Raw genomic sequence first — 24,348 nt, 5'->3', positions numbered from 1 at the left:
TACTCTATGGCACGAAATTGCCATATATCAGGCGATTACGTCAGACAAGCGGTGGCATTAGCAATGATGCCAATATACTTATACAGTGGCTGCAGGTAAATAATCTGTGGCACGTGGCTGCTACAAGAAATAGAGCCCAGAAGGAGGGCAGTAGCAGCAACTAGATATCATATATCCTTAAAGGGGTATTCTCGCCTGGGCATTCACATTCAGTTTCACTAATCTTCCATTTATAAACATTTCTTCAATTGGATGTTATTAAAAAAAATGTTCCTGTGTGAAGATAATTTCTCATAAATGTAGTCATTCTGTCCCTTAGAAACGATTTGGCTTCCTCGGTTACGACCACGTCACACTCTGGCAGCGGGGGCCAGACATGAGCTATTGAGTCCTGCCTGACCACCAGGATTCAGCAATCATTACCACAGGATGGCTGTGGGTCATGTAGTAAATCCCAGACATTTCATATATAAAAACAATTTGTTTCTTTGTGCAATTTCTCCAGCAGACGTGGCTGTATCCGAGGAAGCTATCTCGTTTCTAAGGGACAAAATGACTACATTTACGAGAAATTATCTTCACACAGGAACATTTTTTTTTAATAACATCTAATTGAAGAAATGTTTACATATGGCAGATTTATCAAACTGAATGTGAATGCCCAGACGAGAATACCCCTTTAAATATTCTCCTGGCACGTCTAATTGTTCAGTCTTTTTTATTTGCTCTTTTATATAAAAATCAAAAAACGAAGCAGATTCCGACAGACCGAAAACCCTGTCTTACCAAGTACAAAAACTACGGACATACAATGAGACGGCCATTAAAGCACGCAAATTAACAAGCATATGGCTGCAAAATCAAATTTATGGAGAATAAAGGGGCCGAGCGCGGCCTCCCTCCGATACAGATTGGATTTTATGTACTGCTCCATTAAACCTGTAAGCAACTGACCACTTATCACTTGCGTTTCCATAGGAACTGATGAATAATGTATATGACACAAATACCGTTTCCATGGAACCGGGAAAATTTCTTAATACCTCTATACATACAGTAGGTTAAAATTACCTTGTGTCAGTTTATGAAGTGAAATGAAGTCAATACAAAGGAACGACAGATACATGGAAATTTGCTGTTTTCAATGTTACATCTCTAGTCAGAAATAAAACAAGAAAATAATAAAACTAGTAAAAAAAAAAAAAAGTTTACTCATTGTCTTGTTTAATAGATCCTCTTCATCTTAAAGGCAAAAGATGTGAACATGGTCATTCCTCAGCTGCTTGAATGTTATATGGGGTTCTCTCGTGGACTTTCACCCAATATATATCACAAAAAACAACCATCAAACCAGAATGACTGGAATTAGTTATTCATAGGACCTCCAGTCTTATACCCTCCACCACAGAAGAATTCTGGTGCCAGCCCAATGAACCATATCTGAAATACAGGTCAACCAGGGGATAAGGCAAAGTTCAGCCATAGCTTACCCGAGATTATGGCACCAACTGTAGTGAACAAGTCCGACCGAAATCCCCCCGACCTGCCCGGCCCCCAACATTTTCTTCAAAAATACTGAACCTGGTGTAATAAGGACTATGTAGCAAATGTTTTTGGTCCAAACCAGTTGGCACTCAAAAAAAATGTAAAAAAAAAAGATGCCTTTTTCCACCTAAATAACATTGATGGTTATGTTATATAGAATTGTTTCCCCTAAATCCCTTCCCCGGTTGAACTTGATGGACAAGTGTTTTTTTTTAACTGTATAAACTATGACTATGATGCAATGAATTTCCACTTTCATATTACTACACGGTCAGACTGGTCAATCCCGGCCTGATTAAGTTTGCTGACCATTAGCTGTACAAAAGCGTATACTTGCATATTGCTAACCATATCAACCCATACTCTCTTAGCGACTTACGGCCAAACCCTTTTTGCTAGTCAATATTTGGAGTGGGGTGGAGTGAGCCTGTTGCCTTAGGCTATGTGAATGTAGCCTTACTTTACTAGCTACAGACCAGATACAGGCATGGAGGCATATAGTAGAGCTGACAGTGTGCATTATAGAGTTAGCAGGGTGTCATTGTGTGTTATATCCATCTCATGGATCTCATCGGTCTCATCTCTCTTTTACTATGCATCAGATACTAGCAGAATGTTCAGAAGCTAAATGAAAGTGTAGATAAACCTGATAATCTAAGCACAGTGTCACCAGAAACCCTTTTCTGGCTCCCCCACCTCCCCAACAGTGTGCAAATTGACAAAAGGTTTTATTTTTTTAATAATAAAACGGTCTTATTCCGATAAAAAGAAAAGTTAGATTAAGGCTACATTCCCACTGCCGTGAGCCCGCCGCACCGTAGCACGGCGGGCACACGGCAGCGCGGGGAGAGGAGTAGGAGGTGAGCGCAGCTCACCCCCGCCCCTCTCCATAGCGATGTGTGGCCGCGGCGCCGTAATACGGGAAAAGATGGGACATGTCCTATCTTTTCCCGGGCTACGGAGCGGTACGGTGCCGCACCGTACCGCTCCCGTAGGGCGCCACGAGCCCATAGAAGTGTATGGGGGACGTATATCGGCCGCATATACGTCGGCCGTATATATACGTCCCCCATACTGTAGTGTGAATGTAGCCTAAGGGTGCGTTCATATGTTCAGTTTTTCAGAGGCAGTTTGTGATGCCCAAACCAGGAGTGGAGTGTAAATAGAGGAGGAGCAGCACTTCCTAATGATCTGTTCTCACCCATTATGATCCCCACCTGCTTTTGGCTTCAAAAACTGCATCTGAAAAACGGAATGTTTGAATGCAGCCGAAAGCCTACATCTCTCTGTGCAGAGCCATCCCCCCTAGTCCAATGGAAGTGGACAATGAGAATCGGTTTGCCCCTTCCCCCCTCGGGAAGCTTAAAACCATTAAAAAGGCGACAAAACATTTATCCAAAGTATCAAATAAAGTGAGGGCAGTTAAACCAAATACATGTGCAAAAAAATTAATAAAATGTCTGACCAATGAAGCACTTTCATGCCTGATCATTAACAGGTTGAAGGTCAAATGAATAACTAGGGACCGGAAATGACTAGTGTACTCTACATCAGGGACGGACAAAATCGCTAATAATTTAGGAGCTACTAAGACCACTCTGGGGAAAAAAAAATATCTTTAGTAGCCAGACAATAGATACAATGGAAAATAGCTGAATATGATTGTCACTAGAAGAAATGCGCTAGCTGTATAGAATCCGGCTCCACGGTACAGAGCCACAAAATATCACACAACGTAACAATTTAATATAATCTACTCTGCTATTAGGTAACGGATCCTAAACCTCATACTTATCAGATTTTGAACAGAAGCCAGAATTTTGCTTTATAAAAAAAATATTTCACTGTAAATATTTCCAGAAACGCAATGCAAATAATAGAAAGCCAATTAAAAGGCTCTTCAGCGTGTGTAATAATTAACTGCAAAGTAAAATTAATGGCATACTGGGAAGGAGAAAGAGCCATTTACATGCCGAATTACCCCGTTACTGCCGACTGAATTTTTGTTTTTTGTTCCAAAGATTACCCATATATCCAGGCACGGTGACTGTGGTAAGTGTCCCTGTTTTATCATGATGGATTTTGAAGGTAGATTTCCCTTAAACAGAATGTGCCATAATACATTTATCCCCATTGATCAGGAGAACAAAAGTCCTACAGAAGTGAATGAAGGACATGTGGCACACTTTCTCCATTTAAGGTGCACTGCAGGTGCACTTACACTACCCCATTCTCATCATTGCTGGGTAAACAAACATTATATGGCATAGCCCCTTTACAAAATGCCTATTTTACACAAGACAACCACAAAAAAAGATTAAAAAAAAAAAAAAAAAAAAAACAAAAAACACACACACAGGAAACACAGAGTTTGTCTTAAAGGGGTTTTCCCATGAAAGAAAATTCTCACATCTCATTCCCCTAGTGATGTTTACACAATAAAGATCATTTTAACCCCTTACTTTACAATTTTACTCAATTTTATTGCTGTTTTAGCTCATATCACTCTCTAGGCTGCTCAGTGCAAAATTCCAGGGTGTGAGCGGGGCCTCTCTAAGTAGACACATTATGATCCATCTAGTTAAGTGGGGAGACAATGTGGTTACATTATCAGGGTACAGGTGTATATACACTTTCATCTGGCTTCTGACATTGTACTAACACAGAATGAGAGACAGATCAGAGATGCACAAGAGGAATACACAGAGGCTGACAGACCATTACACGGTTACACTTTTAGCTCTGTTGCATCTCACAGATATGTGCCTGCCTCCCCCTTCCCCCAGATCCCTTTGTGAGGAGAGAGAGAGGCTGCAAATTCAATCAGTGAGCGTCTCCAAGCTCCGTGTAGGGGGCGTGGCTACAGGCTTAGAGCAAAGACACAGAAATCTCATCTGCACGACGGTCACACAGAAATCCAAGATGGTGGCCAGACCCTTAGTCAAAAGTTACAGGGTCGTGTCTAGAGGCAACGGAAATTGTGTACAGCAGGACTGATAGAGACAGGTTGGGATTCTATCGGCAGATGCTAATTTTTGTTAATAACAGCGAATTAGAGCGTATTATTTTGTTATCCTGAGTACATATAAAAAAACTTGTAACGCAAACCGAAGAATAAAGCCAGGTGACAGTCCAAAATGTATAATTCTCAAAATATTCAACTTTAGCACACGGCTTACTACAATGCACATATATTTTAGACACCCGGAGTAACCAGAAATCTGTCTGCCCAACCTGGCTTACAGCGGCCAGAAATAATCACAATGGGGAGGAGTCTGTTTGGCAAGTAACATCTAGGAGGAACCTAGAGGTAGATAAACCGACAACAAAAAAACAGAGTCCGGTCACATTTTTTATGTGCTTTTATGTGTTTGGTCCCTCTTTTTTGGACTATAGCTCACATTCTCAATAAAGTTTCCATGGTTATTAAACAGAACTTCAACATTAAACCAAAGTGGGACATAGCAAAAGTAAAAAGGGACCATGGAGTTGGGGAAGAAGAATCAAAAAATCCTTCAAACAGAGGTCGCACTAACATTTTTCTAGAAGGGTAATAATACTCCTCATACTATTTTTGAGGAGTATTTTTAACCGAGGAGGAGTATGAAATTTTCAGTAATACAAGTATATAACTCATAGCTGTATATAATGCTGATAGACGCTATTTATATAAGAAAATCATGTGTCAGTATCTTCTGTGTTTACAATGAGGCAGTTCTAGTGATCTTACATCATGCATTGCCCAGACTGGAGATGGCGCCACCAACCCCTCAACCACACCACGGTACCACGGGGGGGGGGGGAGGGGGGATATTTTTTTATTAATTAATTTTGCATCTGTCATTTTTTTGCGCGTTTTTACTGTTTATGCTGTCCCATGTAACATACACCTTATGCCACCTCAGCACCCACCGGACATGCAGTCCCATGTAACATACACCTTATGCCACCTCAGCACCCACCGGACATGCAGTACCATGTAACATACACCTTATGCCACCTCAGCACCCGCCGGACATGCAGTCCCATGTAACTACACCTCATGCCACCTCAGCACCTGCCAGACATGCAGACCCATGTAACATACACCTCATGCCACCTCAGCACCTGCCAGACATGCAGACCCATGTAACATGTATGACGCTTGGTGAGGCGTTAATGCGATCTCTGCCTTTCTACCAAACGTTTTCCAAAATGTTCTTATCTTTAAGCCAGTACCAAAGCCTATAATTTCAATCTAATTTTGAACACTTTCCTTGGCTTATATACCTTCACACAATATCCTTAAAACATATTAAGGTGCATCCGGTATTTACCCTATTTACAGAATAGGAAACCACAAGCTTCTACTTTACAGTACAATACAGTAATGTACTGTAATATTTCTCTCACAGCATTAAAGGGGTATTCCCACTTCGGCAAATTAATGTTATTGTTTGTATAATGAAAAATACTACAATTTTCCAATATACTTTCTGTATCAATTCCTTACAGTTTTCTAGATCTCTGCTTGCTGTGACTCTATAGAAAGCTTCATTGTTTACATCCAGTGGGCAGATATCTGTCCATGGTCACACAGGTGCACAGCTTGTTAGTATGCGAGTAACCAGAGCTGTGTGTTATAACGAGCCGTGCACCTGTGTGACCAGGGTCAGATTTCTGCCCACTGGATGTAATCATAGAAGCTTTCTATAGAAGGACAGCAAGCAGAGATATAAAAAAAAACTGAGTAAGGGTGGTGACACACATGGCATTTGTAGGCCGTTTTTAGTTTTCAGATCGTAAAAAACGCATGCGTTTTTGACCTGTTTGAGTTAAGATAATTGGTCGAACCTGTCAAAAACGCATGCGTTTCCAAAAACGGCCTTAAAATGCCATGTGTGTCACCACCCTAATTGATACAGAAAGTATATTGTAAACTTGTATAAAACTTTTCATTATTCAAGCAATAGCAATTACTTGTTGAAATGGGAATACCCCATTAATGGTAGAAGCCCGTGACTGATCAGGAAGAGACAAAGTGTGACTTCAGGTGGCATCGGGGTTAATGGACCTTTCAGCAGCTTACATGCATTTGTAGATATTTAAATACATTCAGATCAAAGGTTATGACTATAAATACCTATAAAATAGATCCCAATATTAGATTCATGGATCTGATCTGAACCATGGACCCAGCAACCCCCAAAGATCAGTTATTTTGAGCAGCTGATAACAGAGAATAAAACAGGTAGCAAGTAGCGGTCAAGCTTTCTCACATGAACAGGAGTCAATCTGCAGTACCCTAGTCTGACCACTGCACAGGATATAGAGCTGTGCACTTCCTGTTCCATCCTCTTTATCAGCTCATCTGTGGAGGCGCTGGTATTGGACCTCCCTCCCCCAATCTGATACTAAGGATGTATTCTTCTATACATAGGTTATGAATCGTCATCAACCCCCTTTAATTACATATGCACAAAAAATGTAATTTATAGAGGAGTTCAATATTTTGGGGGTTAGAAAAAAAATCTGAATCATATCCCACAGATTCTTCAACTACACAACATTGTATGGTTTTATGCAACCAAGTAACAGTCTGGGTTAATGTTTCACTTTTAGGTAATTTCTGACACTTGACCCAAATGCTGAAATAAAAGCTTGGCCAAGGCCCATGTTTATTCAGAGGGTTATTAAGAGAACTGAATGCAGTGTTAATAAGCAGAGAGCAAGACGGGGAGACAAGGAAGAGAAGAAAAGGAAGAAAAGGTAGAAGAGCTTTATGCTTATACACGGATAATAAAGGTGTCCGGACGCTGCATACAAAAACAATAGAGTAAATAATTAGGGAGAAATCCGAAAAGAAATCCAGCATCCAGGCATAAAGGGAAAGTAGAAAATCCGGCACTCATTTCAGGATTCCTTAACTTGGTGGCTCATATAGGACTGAATTTGAGGTATACTGTCTTTTGGTGTCACATCTAGGTTAACCTAACCCTGCCTGCCTGGACCATTCCGGATCAAATCTTGTCTGAGTCCTTAGTGCTTGACACCTGCATCTTTTGATCCATTTACATCAGGTGCCTTCTACATCACTATTATTCAAGAAGTAGGAATTGTCCAGCAATGTCATACACAGATGTACCTGGACAGCACCCTTGCTAGTAGCCAGTGGGCCCCCAACTGCCAATTGTCGCACTTGACTTTCTATTATGATTTTGTAGGGAAGTAACAAGTCACAATTCAACCAATAACAGACCCTTGTAACATGTCTAGTTGACTAGTGAGTTCTCCGGGGGGGGGGGGGGGGGGGGGCACGTTTCTTACCTTGACGCCAGTATCAAATTCTATCATTTCAATCTAATTTTGAACACTTTCCTTCGCTTACATACTTTCACACGATATTGTTAAAGCATGTCGAGGTGTATCCGTTATTTACCCTATTTATAGAATAGGAAACCACACAAGTTTCTACTTTACTGTAATATTTCTCTCACACCATTAATGGTAGAAGCCCGTGACTGATCAGGACGAGACAAAAGTGTGACTTCAGGTGGCAACGAGGTTAATTGACACAGGATAAGTGTAAAGTCACATGACACAGACAGGTCACGGAAATGGTGCAGGCAGTGGGAACGCAGGACACATACACAGGAAGAAAAATCTAAAAATAATTATGCAATGGAGTAGGATAAAAAAAATTAAAAAACAAAACAGTAAAACCACATGAGAACATGACATCTGAACGCTATGTAGTCTCCATAATTCCCACAGAAGGGCACAGCGGGCAATATACAGGGGTCCCATTCGCTGCTCCACGGATGCTGGTTACACCCTGCCCTGGTGACTGAGGCATTTCCTGTTTTACCATCTTGGAGAAGACAGGCCGAGGCATCAGATTCTGAGACAGAAAGTACGGCTGGGCGATAAATAGCAGAACCGTGCTCTACTCAGTGGGAGAATTTATCAGAATTTACAAAAAATTTATATCCTGGCAGAGCAAGCGCTGGGATAGAGGTGGTGCTAACACCAGAGCCCTTCCCTCCAGCTCTTGTAAATGTGCCCGTTTACAGAGATATCTGACATCACAGAAGGGGGGGGGGGGTTAGAGGAATAAGTAGGGGGCAACTAAAAGAGATGGGAGCAGAGAAAAATAGAGGAACAATCATGACGGAGGGCAACATGGATGAAAATGAGATTTTCAGTTTAGCCAAAATCCATACAGGCAGAGAGTAAAGTATTGTCCCAGCAACTGAAGGAGCGCTGCAAGTTTAGGGCTCATTCAGAAAGGGCGTATTTGAGTTCTGTATGCCATATGTTTTGTTGGGGTTTATGTTTTTTTGCAGATGACATAAGGCATCTACAGGTCTATTCACACGTTTTTTTTTCCCCATGTGCAGACAGTGAGAAAAAAAAAAAATTGCAGCATGCACTATTTTTTTCTCACATGTGGACCATGGACTTCCATAGAATGGATCTGCAAAAAATAAAAAACACAACAACAAAAAAAACCTGACGGGACGTAAATGACATTGTATGTGGTCCACTTGAAAAAAAAAACGATGTGATACAATACAGATGGAACGTGAACATTACACGTCTGTATTTTTTTTGGATTAAAAAAAAGCCAAAAAGTGAATTCCATATTGGAGAACTCGGGAAAACTTTAGTTTTGGCTGGAGTACCCCTTAACCCTGCAGGGTTTTTTTGCACATTTCTCGCTCTCCACGTTCAAAAAATCCATAACTTTTTCATTTTTCCATGTACAGAGCTGTGTGAGGGCTTATTTTGTGCGTAACAAATTTTACTTTCCCACGTTATTTATTATCCCATGCCATGTACTGGGAAGCAGGAAAAAAAATTTCAAATGTGGAAAAATTGAAAAAAAAAAAAAAACGCATGTGCGTCACGTTCTTGTGGGCTCAATTTTTTACGACCTTCACTCCTCGCTCCAAATAACACCTCTACTTTATTCTTTGGTTCGGTACAATCGCGGTGATACTAAATTTATATAGGTTTTATTGCGTATTAATACATTTTCAAAAGTTAAACTGATGTGTACGAAAAATAATAAAAATAACTTTTTCATACTTTGGGGTACAGAGATGTGCGAGGTTTCATTTTTTGCAAAATGAGCCAACAGTTTCATTGCTACCATTTTGAGGTCTGTGCGACATTTTGATCACTTTTCATTACATTTTTTTATGCCATGTAAAAAGGTGTAAAAGTCGCATTTCAGATATTTGGGCACCATTTCCCGTCTCGGTGGTCACCGCCATCAATAAACGTTTTTATATTTTGATAGATTGGGCATTTTGGGACGCGGTGATACCTAATGTGTTTGTCTGTTTATTATATATCAGTTCTAGGGAAAGGGGGGTGATTTGAATTTTTAATATTTTATTAATTTTTTACACTCTTTAAACTTTTTCTTTTCACCATTTCTTAGACCCTCTAGGGTACATTAACCCCAGATGGTCTGATCGCTCCTACCATATACACTCACCGGCCACTTTATTAGTTACACCTGTCCAACTGCTCGTTAACACTTAATTTCTAATCAGCCAATCACATGGCGGCCACTCAGTGCATTTAGGCATGTAGACATGGTCAAGACAATCTCCTGCAGTTCAAACCGAGCATCAGTATGGGGAAGAAAGATGATTTGAGGCCTTTGAACGTGGCATGGTTGTTGGTGCCAGAAGGGCTGGTCTGAGTATTTCAGAAACTGCTGATCTACTGGGATTTTCACGCACAACCATCTCTATGGTTTACAGAGAATAGTCCGAAAAAGAAAAAACATCCAGTGAGCGGCAGTTCTGTGGGCGGAAAACAAGCATTTCTTTTCTTCTGTTCGCAAACAATGCCAGAGGTCAGAGGAGAATGGGCAGACTGGTTCGAGCTGATAGAAAGGCAACAGTGACTCAAATCGCCACCTGTTACAACCAAGGTAGGCAGAAGAGCATCTCTGAACGCACAGTACGTCGAACTTTGAGGCAGATGGGCTACAGCAGCAGAAGACCACACACCGGGTGCCACTTCTTTCTGCTAAGAACAGGAAACTGAGGCTACAATTTGCACAAGCTCATCGAGCGACATTTGGATGGTAGGGTCAGAATTTGGCGTCAACAACATGAAAGCATGGATCCATCCTGCCTTGTATCAATGGTTCAGGCTGGTGGTGGCGGTGTCATGGTGTGGGGAATATTTTCTTGGCACTCTTTGGGCCCCTTGGTACCAATTGAGCATCGTTGCAATGCCACAGCCTACCTGAGTATTGTTGCTGACCATGTCCATCCCTTTATGAGCACAATGTACCCTGTAACATCTGATGGCTACTTTCAGCAGGATAATGCGCCATGTCATAAAGCTGGAATCATCTCAGACTGGTTTCTTGAACATGACAATGAGGTCACTGTACTCAAATGGCCTCCACAGTCACCAGATCTCAATCCAATAGAGCATCTTTGGGATGTGGTGGAACGGGAGATTCGCATCATGGATGTGCAGCCGACAAATCTGCGGCAACTGTGTGATGCCATCATGTCAATATGGACCAAAATCTCTGAGGAGCTTCCAGCATCTTGTTGTAGCTATGCCACGAAGAATTGAGGCAGTTCTGAAGGCAAAAGGCGGTCCAGCCCGTTACTAGCATGGTGTACCTAATAAAGTGGCCGGTGAGTGTACTGCAATACAACTGTATCGCAATACATGGAGTTTTTGCATGTCATTCATTACAATGAGCCACTGGCTCATTGTAACGAATATGTAGAAACCATTCAGCCTCGGGTCAAAGAAGACCCGAGGCTGTCATGGCAACCAATCTCTGCCCCCCCATTGACGTTCGGGGGAGCGACGATCTGAGGTTACATGGCGGCGCCCATGCTTTCAGTGCAAAGAAAGCAGTGCAAGGAAGAGGTGAACGCCCACGATCCGTGCAAGCACCGACCGCAGGTGTTAGAGATGGGTCTTTGCTGCGATATGCAGCAAAGACCATCTCTGTATGAAGAAGGCTCAGCCCGTGAGCACTCTTCATACACCCTTCATAGCGGATATATCTGCTGCAGAGCGTGAAGGGGTTAAAAAGGGGTTGTAAAGAATTATGGATGGTCAACAAGGTAGTCATGTGGGTTAAAAGTCATATAAATGCCTAAAAGCAATAACTTACATATGTTACATATATTAGTTTCTCCTAGTAACACTGGATGTAAGATTTTGGACTGTTCCCTTCCACATCCCATGAGGCATTCGTTCCCTCCACAGCTGCCGAGACGCATGCGATACCTCCCTCCCTCTCCTGCAGAGTCTGCCATAGGTGCTATAATCTCTACATACAGAGATAATCATATAGTACAGTCTCTTCCCCAGAGGATCCCTATGTGTTTTCCTCCCTTATCTACATTGTGATACATTACAGTCTATTTAATATACCTGCTGCAAAATATATGTTCTGTTCTGCTATGGCGCCTACTCCTTCCCCCTACTGCCATATGTAAAGGAAATTTACTATCAAAATCCATCATGATAAACCAGGGACAGTGACTCATAGATCCAGGCACTGGGACTGTGGTCATCTAAAATATATTGGTTACCTATGGCCTTCTTTCTTCTAAAAATCAACCTTAAAAATTGAGATAAAGAGCCAGATAGGTTCTTGGGGGGGTGTTAGCAGAGCCCCTCGGTGCTTTCTCACCCTTCCCTATACTTCCTCAGCACTTCCCCCTTCCTCTGCCAGATGAAATTTCACTGCAGTACAGGTCATTTTAGCTCACAGGGTTGAGAGATTCCGGCACAGTGTAACAGCCTGTGAAACTGAAATATAGAGGGGCTCTGGTAACATCGACCAGAGACCTTCTGGCTAATTAGAATAATTTTAAAAGTAGATTTTTAGAAGGAAGGAGGCCATGGATAACAAATATAAGATCACCACAGTCACAGTGCCTGGATCTATGGGTAAGTGTCCCTGGTTTAATATTCCTGGATATTTGATGGTAGATTTCCTTTAACCCCTTAAGGACGCAGGGTTTTTCGGCTCATTTCTCGCTCTCCAACTTCAAAAAACCATAACTTTTTCATTTTTACGTGTATAGACCTGTGTGAGGGCTTATTTTGTGCGTAACAAATTTTACTTTCCCGTGATGTTATTTATTTTAACATGCCGTCGAAGCTGAAAAAAAAATCCAAATGTGGAAAAATTGAAAAAAAAAACGCACGTTCTTGTGGGCTCAGTTTTTACGACTTTCACTCTTCGCTCCAAATAACACCTCTACTTTATTCTTTGGTTCGGTGCGATCGCGGCGATAGGTTTTATTGTGTTTTAATACATTTTCAAAAATGAAACGAATGTGTACAAAAAAGAAAAACATTTTTTTGTCATCTTCTGACGCTAATAACTTTTTCATACTTTGGCGCACGGAGCTGTGTGAGGTGTCAGTTTTTGCAAAATGAGCCGCGGTTTCATTGCTACCATTTTGAGGTCTGTGCGACATTTTGATAATTTTTTATGTTATGCAAAAGGGGGAAAAGTCGCATTTCGGACATTTGGGCGCCATTTCCCGCCTCGGAGGTCACCCCCGCCCGTAACCGGTTTTATATTTTGATAGATCGGGCATTTTGGGACGCGGTGATACCTAATATGTTTGTGATTTTTACTGTTTATTATGTTTTATATCCGTTCTAGGGAAAAGGGGGTGATTTGAACTTTTAATATTTTATAAATTTTTTTTATTTTTTAAACTTTTTTTTTTTTTTTTTCACAATTTTTGACCATCTAGGGTACATTAACCATAGATGGTCAGATCGCTCCTACCATATACTGCAATACTTCTGTATTGCAATATATGGCATTTTTGCAGCACATTCATTACAATGAGCCACTGGCTCATTGTAACAAATCTGCAGATGCCAGATAGTCTCGGGTCAAACGAAGACCCGAGGCTACCATGGCAACCGATCGCCACCCCCCGATGACGTTCGGGGGCGCGGCGATCATAATAAAAATGGCGCACCCCCGGCGGCGTTGAAAGGGTTAATAGCCGCGATCGGTGCAAGCACCGACCGCGGTTATTAGCAATGGGGGTTTGCTGCAATATGCAACAACCCCCAGCTCTGTATGAAGAGGACTCAGCCTGTGAGCCCTCTTCATACATCCCTTATACCTCTGCGCCGAAGAGATACGCCGCAGAGCGTTAAGGGGTTAAAGTGCAACTGTAAAATTACTTGACAAAATAAAGGGTCACCACAGCTGGGGGAAGCCTTTGACAACAATTCCAACGATAAATGCATCATGCTACTGGCTTCTTCCTATACCGAGATATAGGGCTAATACATATATGAGGCTGTCACAACCGCTCAGCTTCTCCTGAAGTGGGCGGGACTTCCTGTTTGTGATATCAGCTGTGGGCAGTGATGTCAATAGCACTTAGGGCATTCACATGAATGTGCACAACTCAGCCAATCAGGACACAGATTATACTGCTTGTACAGAGATCTAGAGCAGGGCAAGGCAGGGAAGACTGGAGCTCTGCATCTTACATTACCCACTACATAAAGGTATATTAAAACATGTCCAACTACACTATTAAACACCTACATAGGAATAAAGAAATTAACACATGGCAGTATCACAGTATAGGTACACACACAAAACTCTCCACAAGAAGACCTCAGATTTTTTTTTCACCATTATACTGTATGGAAGCTGCCCCCCATCGGCAGACCACCCCTTTCCTGTGCAATGGGATCTGCTCAAAGAGGTTTTCCTGTATATGCACTGTGCTCTGTGTGCAAGATAAGATCCATTCATTAGAACTGATGGGGAGCCCGAGCTCTGGCTTTATCTGTCCATTCACACATACACATTCTGCCAGAACTGATATTATCCTGCACCCAGCAGCTCCTGATCATTAGCAGGCATGTGCTAGTGCCCCTCCCAACAACATTCAACCATCCTTCTCTGTCCAGCTATGGATTCACATGGCAACCAACCAAACAAAGTCAGCCAGAGGGAGAAGGTACTGCTAGTTGACATATGGATGTGCATAGTTCATAATATTCAAAGGATATATGGTAGTGTAAGTCTGGGTCACCACCCCACAGGGCTCAGTCAGGAAAACGTTCTCTTTTCTTCTGTGGGTGCAGAAGTTTATTGCTTTCAAATAACTCTCCCTTTCCAACCAACCCCGGGTGTAAATGCTACAAACCTCTTCCGGCACCAACAGTAGCGTGCAGCAGATCATTAGGGGCACGGCACATCACATTCATCCAACTACTAATGGCCAATCAAAACGGTTTCAAGTTATTATGTAACCAAAGGTACACCTTACAGAGGTTGTCCGGGATTAAGTTTTATTTTACCATTAACCCCAGGGAGGTTATGAACAAACAGTGTATACTTCCCCATCTTTGGCGCTCCAATGCAGCGCGGCGCCACCCTTTATGGTAGACCTCTGTTTGTATCACGCTGACAGTGTGCGCCCCTACTACACCCTACAAAACACAGGCTGTAGCTGGTGGCGTGAATGTCAATGCGACATCACCGCTGACACTCTGCGCACAAAGAGAGGGAAGAGAGTGATGGAGGGAGGTAAGTATACACTGTTATCATACACCTCAGGGGCCCATAAATTAATCCCAGACAACCCCTTTAAGAAAGCTGTATTTTTTGTTCCTGAACTATGCCATGTTGCAATTTACACAACTCTTATGACCATGTCCATGTGAATATGACAAGAAGTGGTGGTTTCAGTCATTTCCATTGTTCTGTACCCGGAATTTCTTAAAAAAAAAATTTTAAAAAAAAGTCTCCAGCTCACCGCTATTAATAGACAATAGGGCAATGGGTCATAGTATGAATGCGAGTGAAGGAGGAAGGGCGATCTAGCATACAATTTCTAATTTCCAGGAACTTTTTCTCCCCTCATGAAAAGATCTCCAGCATCGGTGCAGTAAAGGAAGCTTTTAGCAGCGCGTTTTGTACATTCTACTGGAGGAACCATTAAGGCTTTCAGATTTTTAACCCATTTGCCAGGAGCAGTTCCATGCGAGCGGTCATTTCTCTCACAGCGGAAATTATCACATGACGACAATTTTAAATGAATAATTGGTGGGCGAAGAGGCTGGCACCATAGGATAACGTAGAAATATATAGTAACTGCAGTGTCTATGGGTATGCGCCGTACCACCACTAATGACTTATCCATTGCACAGTGGGGGTGTGACATGCGGTGCACCATCCAACCACTAGGAGCGAACGGGAGAACTACAAGTACGGCTCTCATATCTGCACACGTCGCACAAGGTCAATTTATAAGTGCATATTTAGTGCCGATCTGTGTCACGTGTAGCATTTTTTATGCAGATTAACGTGCAATTTTTTTTAATCGCTACATGGCTATAAAAAAAAATTTTTTTAAACACACACACACACAAAATTTACTCGATTATTTTCACCCGACTATTTTACGCTTCACAAATCTACACACGAACACCCAAAGTCAAAGCGTGCATAATGTGCTACATGTGCATTTGTCATAGAAGTCGAAAAAAGGTTCATCAGCCGTTCTGCCTACTGCTCAACACCCCCTAGGCGGAGCTACCCGCTTCCTGCTCCGCCCCTAATCACAGACTGCACAGGGGTGATCAGAGGGGGCGCCTTGTGTCACACTCCCATCGATCAACTACTAATGACCTATCCTATAGGTCAGTGTCAATTATAGCTTCAACTTTCACCTGTGGTGTTTAACCCCTGAATGTAGAGACAACCCGGTCTGAAGCCTGGAAACGAAAAGGGTCATCTCTGATAAGCCGATAGCTAGCACACAACAATTTGCCGTGTCTGTATCCAAATCAATCTCACACAAAAAAAACCTGCAAAAGGTGAACAGAAATATCAGGAGCCAAAATGATCAGCATTCAGCACATACTGCAGGGACTTCATAAAATGTGACTTCAGAATCATTGAAATATTGGGGCCATGAAATATGGAAGCAGGACTCCAAGCATCTCGGAGAATCGCACACAGTCTGTATACATTCAAGGTGTACAGAAAGCAAAAAGTGTCAAAATCTCAAGACCAGTGTATTCCTGAGGGAAACAATCACTTAATAATAATCTTTATATCACCATCATATGCCATAGCGCTTTACAATCACTTGCCTTTCCGCTTTGACCAACAGGCTACTACATATGCATTATATTTGCTGTGATGAAACCCCGAGAACCGCCGTTATATAGCGGCTGCTGCAGGGGGGGGGGGGGGGCGTTTGGTGGGGGCGCAGTAGTAATAAAGCAGCTCCTGCAGAATCTCCTCTGTCCATGTCCTGAGATATAACACAACAATAAACTATTATGCGTTACACGTGTCCCCAAACGCTCCCCGCAATGTCAGTCTTGTAACAGGAAGCCAACAACTTCTGTTTTTTCGCTTTGGGCATAACTGACAACGAAAACTTTCTCAAACTATTGACAAAGTTACTTGGCATTGTGTGCAGACTAATACTAGTAGGATACTGTTTGCCTTCCTGGCAGGCTTCAATCGTCCCCAAATATTGAGCGCCGGTGTGTGTCCTCAGACACATGGAGGGAACCCTAAGTTTATTATTATGCTCTCAGCAAACATCACATTTCTATTTCCTACAGCCTCCATTTAACCCCTCGATGGGTAACATCTCAGGACAAATCTTGCACAATACTCGTGACAATCTCCAGGGCAGGGAGCAGGGATCGCCAAGGCCACAGGCACAGCGTCATTGTCTAAGCTACGGGGGAAACATTTCGGCTAAAGGAGGGCTATTTTAGTCCATTAAGAGATGATTAGTGTCCTTATAAGGTTATTTCAGGACTCCGTTGTAATTAGCCATGAACTGTTAACCCCTTGATGCACAGGAAGAAGAGCCTCACCGCTATCTGTGGCCGATAAACTCTTGAGAGTCACATTTTTATAGGTTTATTAGAACCTGGGGTCAGTATTGCAGAGGCAGCCGGTCTCCATGGTCCAGCGCTATTTATTTCCTATCATAACCCCTTAGGACCATGTGTAAGCTCTTACGCCATAGAATCCCGCTCCTCGTCTTTTCACACTAGTAATATCTGTAATAAAAACTAGAGAAAGCCTCTGCAGCTTTATTATTCTCATCCTCACGTCATATACTCCGCTCCATGTGTTCAACAAAACAAGTCCCCCCCCCCCTCCAAATAGCAGTCCAGGACCTTGCGTCAATCATATTCGCTCTGTCAGCCCTGACATAAAGATGATGAAACAATAGGACTCCCCCCTCCCCCAGCCTAAAAAAAAAATAAAATCCCAGATTCTCCAATGTTTAATTATCCTATAGCCACGCGCCTGCGAGGGACTCGCTCCGCGGTCCCAAGGTATGCAGATTAACAAAGAGAAATCTGCGGTCTAAAAAAAGCATCGCAGCGCAAGTGTAGGGCTCCTTACTCACATGTAAGAGGATGCTCGGGGAGAGAGGTGAGGTGCTCCCTTCTTCTCCAAAGGTATGTATAAGAGAAGCAAGGGGGGGGGGGGGGTGATGAAGGCAGGGAATCAGGCTATGAAGGGTTAAGCAAAGGCAAGTTCAGCCGCCAGAGGGGGTCCCTGACCTATACCCCCCTCCTACTGCAGATGCAATGGAGAGTTGTTGCTGGTAACTGAAGGCTTAACAGGGGGAGGTGTGTCCTATCCATACTAAAAGTACATCTCCATCACAGCTAAGAGAATAGGCACAAGACTCCAGATGATGCAAGCGCTTCGGAGCAATTAAGAATTTAACACCATATCCCCCAATCCCCTAGTGACAAGTCAAAAAAGCTTATCCACCACGGACCGGCGTGCCCAATGACAGAAGACGTTCAGGAGAGCGAGGCACGGAGCCAGCTGGGAAGGAGCGTGCTTCAAAATCAACACGTTCTTCTACTCTGCAGTTTATGGCACCAGCACCCAGCTATTAGTACACGGGGTGGGGTCAGAATATTTGCAGATCCGGGGGCACAGGTCGCCTCTTACGGGATGGGATTAGATAAAAATAACAACACAAACTGAATGAGGCGGCGTGTGTTCAGTGTGCGGTGTATAATCTGCACCACCCAAATAAATCCGGAGATCCACGGGATGGGGGGTGGGGGATGTGTTTAGCAGATGGATACAAATATATCAAAAGGAGAAAATAAAACGATCACGTATGAACATAACAGAAACGTTGCCTTTTTGCACTGGGTGAATAAAGTAGCCACTTATTGTACTTTTCGATTGAACAGTGTGCTGCTGGTTCTTGGTTTTATTTATTGATGGATTGAGCAAGTCCATAATGATGTGCGCCTGCTGTGGTGCTTCTGGATACTTTATTATAATAACAATAAAAAAATAAAAATAAAATAAAATATATTATAATCAAAAAAAAAAAAAAAAATTTGATTATTGTTATTATAATAAAGTATCCAGAAGCACCACAGCGGGCGCACATCATTATGTACTTGCTCAATCCATCAATAAATAAAACCAAAAACCAGCAGCACACTGTTCAATAGAAAAGTACAGTAAGTGGGTGTAAGTGTATATATATACACACACACACAAAGTGCAATAGACGGGAACTAGGCACCTGACCTAAAAAGCTAACACAAAAATGGACAGAGGAGGGGGAGGGGGTCGGAACATGAACCTTTTTATACAATCAGCTAATACTGGAGGCACAAAACCGAAAAAGGAATCCTATAGAGACGAAAAGTGATCCTTCTACAGACCTGCAAGTATACAAGGAGGCCTGGAGTCTCCCCAAAATCGCACATGTCGCTTATGATCTCCCATCACTGCAGACCAATCTAAATAATCAGTTTATGTAATGTTAACAATTCATCCCCTGGATCCAGCGATCAGAACACAGTACAGGAGAGATTCTGGATAACAGGGGGTGCGCGCCTTCTATAGTCCCCATACTGTGTTACCTGTGTACACCTGCACCACAAGGACAACAAAACACAAAGGAGCTAGAGAATATAGTGAATATGGCTCATCCACATAACAGGGAAGATCCAAGCAGATGTAACATGTATAACAACAAACAATATCATACACAGGAGAACTGCTAATGTTAATAGCTCAGAGACCAGAGAAGTACATATAATAAGAGGAAAGCTCAGGTATTATTGATCAGATTCTGATAACAAAGACATTGACGCAACATGTTGTTGAAAAGCTGAATGTGAACAGTAGCCTGAGACGCGGATATTCCTGTATCAGCTACAGCACATGAGGACATGCAGGGGAGGGGGGTTAGGTACAGCACATGAGGACATGCAGAGGGGGATCAGGTACAGGACATGAGGACATGCAGAGAGGGATATCAGGTGATCAGGTACAGGACATGAGGACATGCAGGGGGGGATCCGGTACAGGACATGAGGACATGCAGGGGGGGATCCGGTACAGCACATGAGGACATGCAGGGGGGGGGGGCAGGTACAGGACATGAGGACATGCAGAGGGGGGGGCAGGTACAGGACATGAGGACATGCAGAGGGGGGGGGGATCAGGTACAGGACATGAGGACATGCAGAGGGGGGGGGATCAGGTACAGGACATGAGGACATGCAGAGGGGGGGGGATCAGGTACAGGACATGAGGACATGCAGAGGGGGGGGGATCAGGTACAGGACATGAGGACATGCAGAGGGGGGGGGGGATCAGGTACAGGACATGAGGACATGCAGAGGGGGGGGGGGATCAGGTACAGGACATGAGGACATGCAGAGGGGGGGGGGATCAGGTACAGGACATGAGGACATGCAGAGGGGGGGGGGGATCAGGTACAGGACATGAGGACATGCAGAGGGGGGGGGGGATCAGGTACAGGACATGAGGACATGCAGAGGGGGGGGATCAGGTACAGGACATGAGGACATGCAGAGGGGGGGGGGATCAGGTACAGGACATGAGGACATGCAGAGGGGGGGGATCAGGTACAGGACATGAGGACATGCAGAGGGGGGGGATCAGGTACAGGACATGAGGACATGCAGAGGGGGGGGGGATCAGGTACAGGACATGAGGACATGCAGGGGGGGGGGGATCAGGTACAGGACATGAGGACATGCAGAGGGGGGATCAGGTACAGGACATGCAGGGGGGATCAGGTACAGCACATGAGGACATGCAGGGGGGGATCAGGTACAGGTCATGAGGACATGCAGGGGGGGATCAGGTACAGGACATGAGGACATGCAGGGGGGGGATCAGGTACAGGACATGAGGACATGCAGGGGGGGATCAGGTACAGGACATGAGGACAAGGAGAAGTGGTGGTGATCAGGTACAGCACATGAGGACAAGGAGAAGTGGGGGTGATCAGGTACAGGACATGAGGACAAGGAGAAGTGGGGGTGATCAGGTACAGGACATGAGGACAAGGAGAAGTGGGGGTGATCAGGTACAGCACATGAGGACAAGGAGAAGTGGGGATGATCAGGTACAGGACATGAGGACATGCAGAGGGGGGCATCAGGTACAGGACATGAGGACAAGGAGGGGTGGGGGGGACCAGGTACAGCACATGAAGACATGCAGGGAGGGGGATCAGTTACAGGACATGAGGTGTGAGCCGGCACTAGGACCTCGTGCTGCACTCAGAGAGAAGTTGCAGGAAGCCGCTCGCAGTGCGGAAGTTATACCCGGAATATACAGTAACCGTCAGACTGGACCATCCAACCCCCTGAGAGCAGGAGGGGGAGTTAAGTTTAGCCCCGGCCGCTTTCTTTCACTACAGCGCTCAGGACACGGTGACAGTTGTAGCCGGACAGTGCCAAACCCCCTCAACCCCTGAGGGGAGCAACGGTCGCGCCCCCGCTGACTATGGTGCCGGCCGGAGAATAACTTGTAAGGCTATGGCCAGTAACGGTCTGGCAGGACCATTCCATCCCCCACAGGGGGGGGGGACCGGCCATGTACTTAGTGACAGGAGATTATCCCCCTGACAATAGCGGCGCCGTCCTGACTGACTGGCAGCCACCTACCTGTCACCCTCCGGAGGATTATCACCGCACGGGTCACAGGCCACAACTATAGAGGTTTGTTTTGCTGTCAGTTGGCTGTCACTCCGGAGCAGCACGCCCACAGCCTCCTGTCAGCGGGCGGACAATACGGGCAGCCACACGCACACAGGTTCCTCACCTACACAGTGGATAAGCCGGTGCCTCCAGGAATCGAGTTCCCGCCGGAATCCCTTCCTCTCCGCCGTGCACCGAGGGCTCCGGCACTGGGCAGCCATTCTGTCGGTTCCCTTTTTCCATCTGCGTCTGACGTCACCGCTCGTCACTCACCATTCACTCCTCGCACAGGCACAGGAGCAGGGGGCGGGGCCCTAGGCGGTGATTGACGGGCGTCTCGTCCTGCCCCGGCGCGGGGTGGGCGGGCTCTCGCGTGATTGGCAGCTGGAGCTGTCACAGGACTCTGTGTGTGTGGTCGGAAGGGACAATCCCGTGTGACGACGTGTCCTTGTAATTATCAGCGTCCCCATTGTTAATTCTGCATATTAATCAGGTCACGTGACGGTAATTAATGCTTGCGGAGAACACACTTCGTGTTGAGGAGCTTTTTGATGACTTTTCTGCTGTTGAAAAATTTCAAGGAATTGTCCAGAGAGGAGAATTTTTTTTTTTTTTTAAATATTTTTATTTTTTTTTGGTAAAATATAAAGCTCGGCGACATGTGACGTGATATGTCATGTGACTCTGAGGCGTGTGACCCGTATGGTGTTAAAGGAGTTGTCCTTTTGTCATATGTGTATTATCCTGCGGTTTCCGGATTTAGGTTGGGGATATGCAAAAGAAATATAAACGTTAAGGCCAGCAATGACTTATTAGCTTGTCCCAACTACTCAAATGATTGTGTTACCTATACAGTGACCCGAGTGGCATCCGAAATTTTCACATTCCCATAGACCTCTATGGGAAGCAGGGTCAGGGCATACCTGGGCAAGTGCTGGGGCCCAGAGCTGCTGCAGGGGCCCACATAAGGCTGTACATAAGGAATCCATGGGGGTAATGGGGACTCTATCTAATGAATCCATTGGGGGTGAGGGGGGCTGTATATAAAATAACCATAAGGGAGGATGTTTGGCATGATAAACTAGGGAATATTTTAGGGAACAGGATTTTAATGCCGCCGCTTGCAGTTCATTGCAAAGGGGCCCACTGAGGCTCTGTCGCCCAAGGGGCCTACTGAGACCTGGAGCCTGATGGGAAGGCATGAGCCGCAGACATTGGGGCACATTTACTTACCCGTCCTGATGCGTTCCCTGAAAGTGCAAGTGATAGATTCACTAAGATCGTGCGCCCGATATCCTGCATGTGTCGCTTCCCCGCTCAGGTCCACCGGAGTTCACCTTCTTCTTCCTGGTGTATGTAAGTGCTGATCTTGTGACACAATTTGAAACTTAAATCCTGCGCTCAGTCCAAATCAGTCAGATCGCCCAACGGCCCGCCCCCCGATTTCTGTCGCATGAAAGCCGGCGCAGCTGTGCCAAAATCCAATCGCGTGCGACAAAATCCCCAGTTAAATACCTGTCACAACGGCGCAAATCCTGGAAACATCTGAAAATCCGACAAAAGTGCGGCCGCAGACCCTTAGTAAATAAGCCCCATTGAGAGTTTTCTATAAGCTCCACACAGATCTATGGAAAAGACACTCATGTAAATGGAACCATGGAAATTAATTTATCACTGTTACATCCCTGGTCATGTGATATCACACAGGTGCACCAGGGAACTTGCAAGTTTCCACTGTAGACGCATTTTGCTAGTAAAACAGAATATTATATGTTATTTTATAACTCATTATACACCATAACAGTTAGCAAGGGGTAGATATTTTTACAATTTTAAGCATCATATTACAATTAGACTAAGAAAAATATTTAAAAAAGAAAGAAATATAGCGACAATAAGAAAATAAGAGACAAAATGGCCGTACATTATACCCTGGGACATACCCCAGGACCTGCTAAAACATCGAAAAACTGCTATTCTAATTGAGCCCATTATTTTTCGGATGTCACTGTATTTCTTTTTTCATTTTTTTTTCTTAGTCTATTTGTAATACGATGCTTAAACTCCTTGAGTCTATCATTAGTAATTGGAATTATTTCCCCCTTCACCCTACACAACCTTAGGGCTCATTCAGACAAACGTTATGGGGACCAATATCCGTATGTTATGACCGACAGAGCCGGTTTTATAAACCATTCAAATACTGAATCAAGATAAAACCACAATTTTATTGGTATACAATAAAACGCACTTAAAAAGGCACATCCCACGTGTGCTGCTCTATTCCACTGCTACAATAAAACCGTGTACTTTCCTCACCGCGGTCTATGAATATGGTTAGTGTAAACATGGACAGAAGAAAGTGTAAACAAGCATACCCAATGGTTCAACAATAGAAAAAATATAAAGAGATAATGGGGGTCATTTACTAAGGGCCCGAATCGTTTTTTTCGTCGGGTTTCCCAAATTTTTCCGATTTGCGCTGAATTGCCCCGGGTTTTTGGCGCACGCGATGGGATTGTGGCATGCATGCAACGGAAATAGGGGGCGTGGCCATCTGAAAAACTGACTGATTCTGAAAAATTGCGGTATTTAAAAAAAAAAAAAAAAGTTTCGCTTGACACGCACTTAGCTGCACCAAGAAATAGAAGGTGAACTCTGGTGGACTCCAGCGGACCTCGGCACAGCAGCGACACCTGGTGGATATCGGCGCACGGACCTTAGTGAATCCCGGCCCAGACACAAATCAGCGTTGGAGAACCCGCTGCTAGATCGCGTCTGGAC

The 24,348-nt window shown here is 44.1% G+C and overlaps 1 protein-coding gene across 4 annotated transcripts in view; it reads right to left on the bottom strand.

Annotated features, from left to right (window-relative positions):
- Positions 1 to 21,904, bottom strand: part of LCORL (ligand dependent nuclear receptor corepressor like) — a 57,480-nt gene extending 35,576 nt beyond the window's left edge. Inside the window, exon 1 of one of the 4 annotated variants that reach the window (XM_072126030.1) lies at positions 21,693 to 21,904. In XM_072126030.1, coding sequence (XP_071982131.1) covers positions 21,693 to 21,807 — 115 coding nt within the window. In that variant the 5' untranslated portion in view covers positions 21,808 to 21,904. Of the gene's footprint in view, positions 1 to 21,688 lie in introns of all 4 variants that reach the window. The other 3 variants (XM_072126032.1, XM_072126031.1, XM_072126033.1) reach the window with 3 other exon arrangements.
- Between the last annotated feature and the right edge of the window lie 2,444 nt (positions 21,905 to 24,348).

This window comes from Engystomops pustulosus, chromosome 1 (assembly GCF_040894005.1).
Source record: "Engystomops pustulosus chromosome 1, aEngPut4.maternal, whole genome shotgun sequence".
In the NCBI taxonomy this organism is placed as follows: domain Eukaryota; kingdom Metazoa; phylum Chordata; class Amphibia; order Anura; family Leptodactylidae; genus Engystomops; species Engystomops pustulosus.
This window is presented reverse-complemented; position numbering and strand designations above follow the sequence as displayed.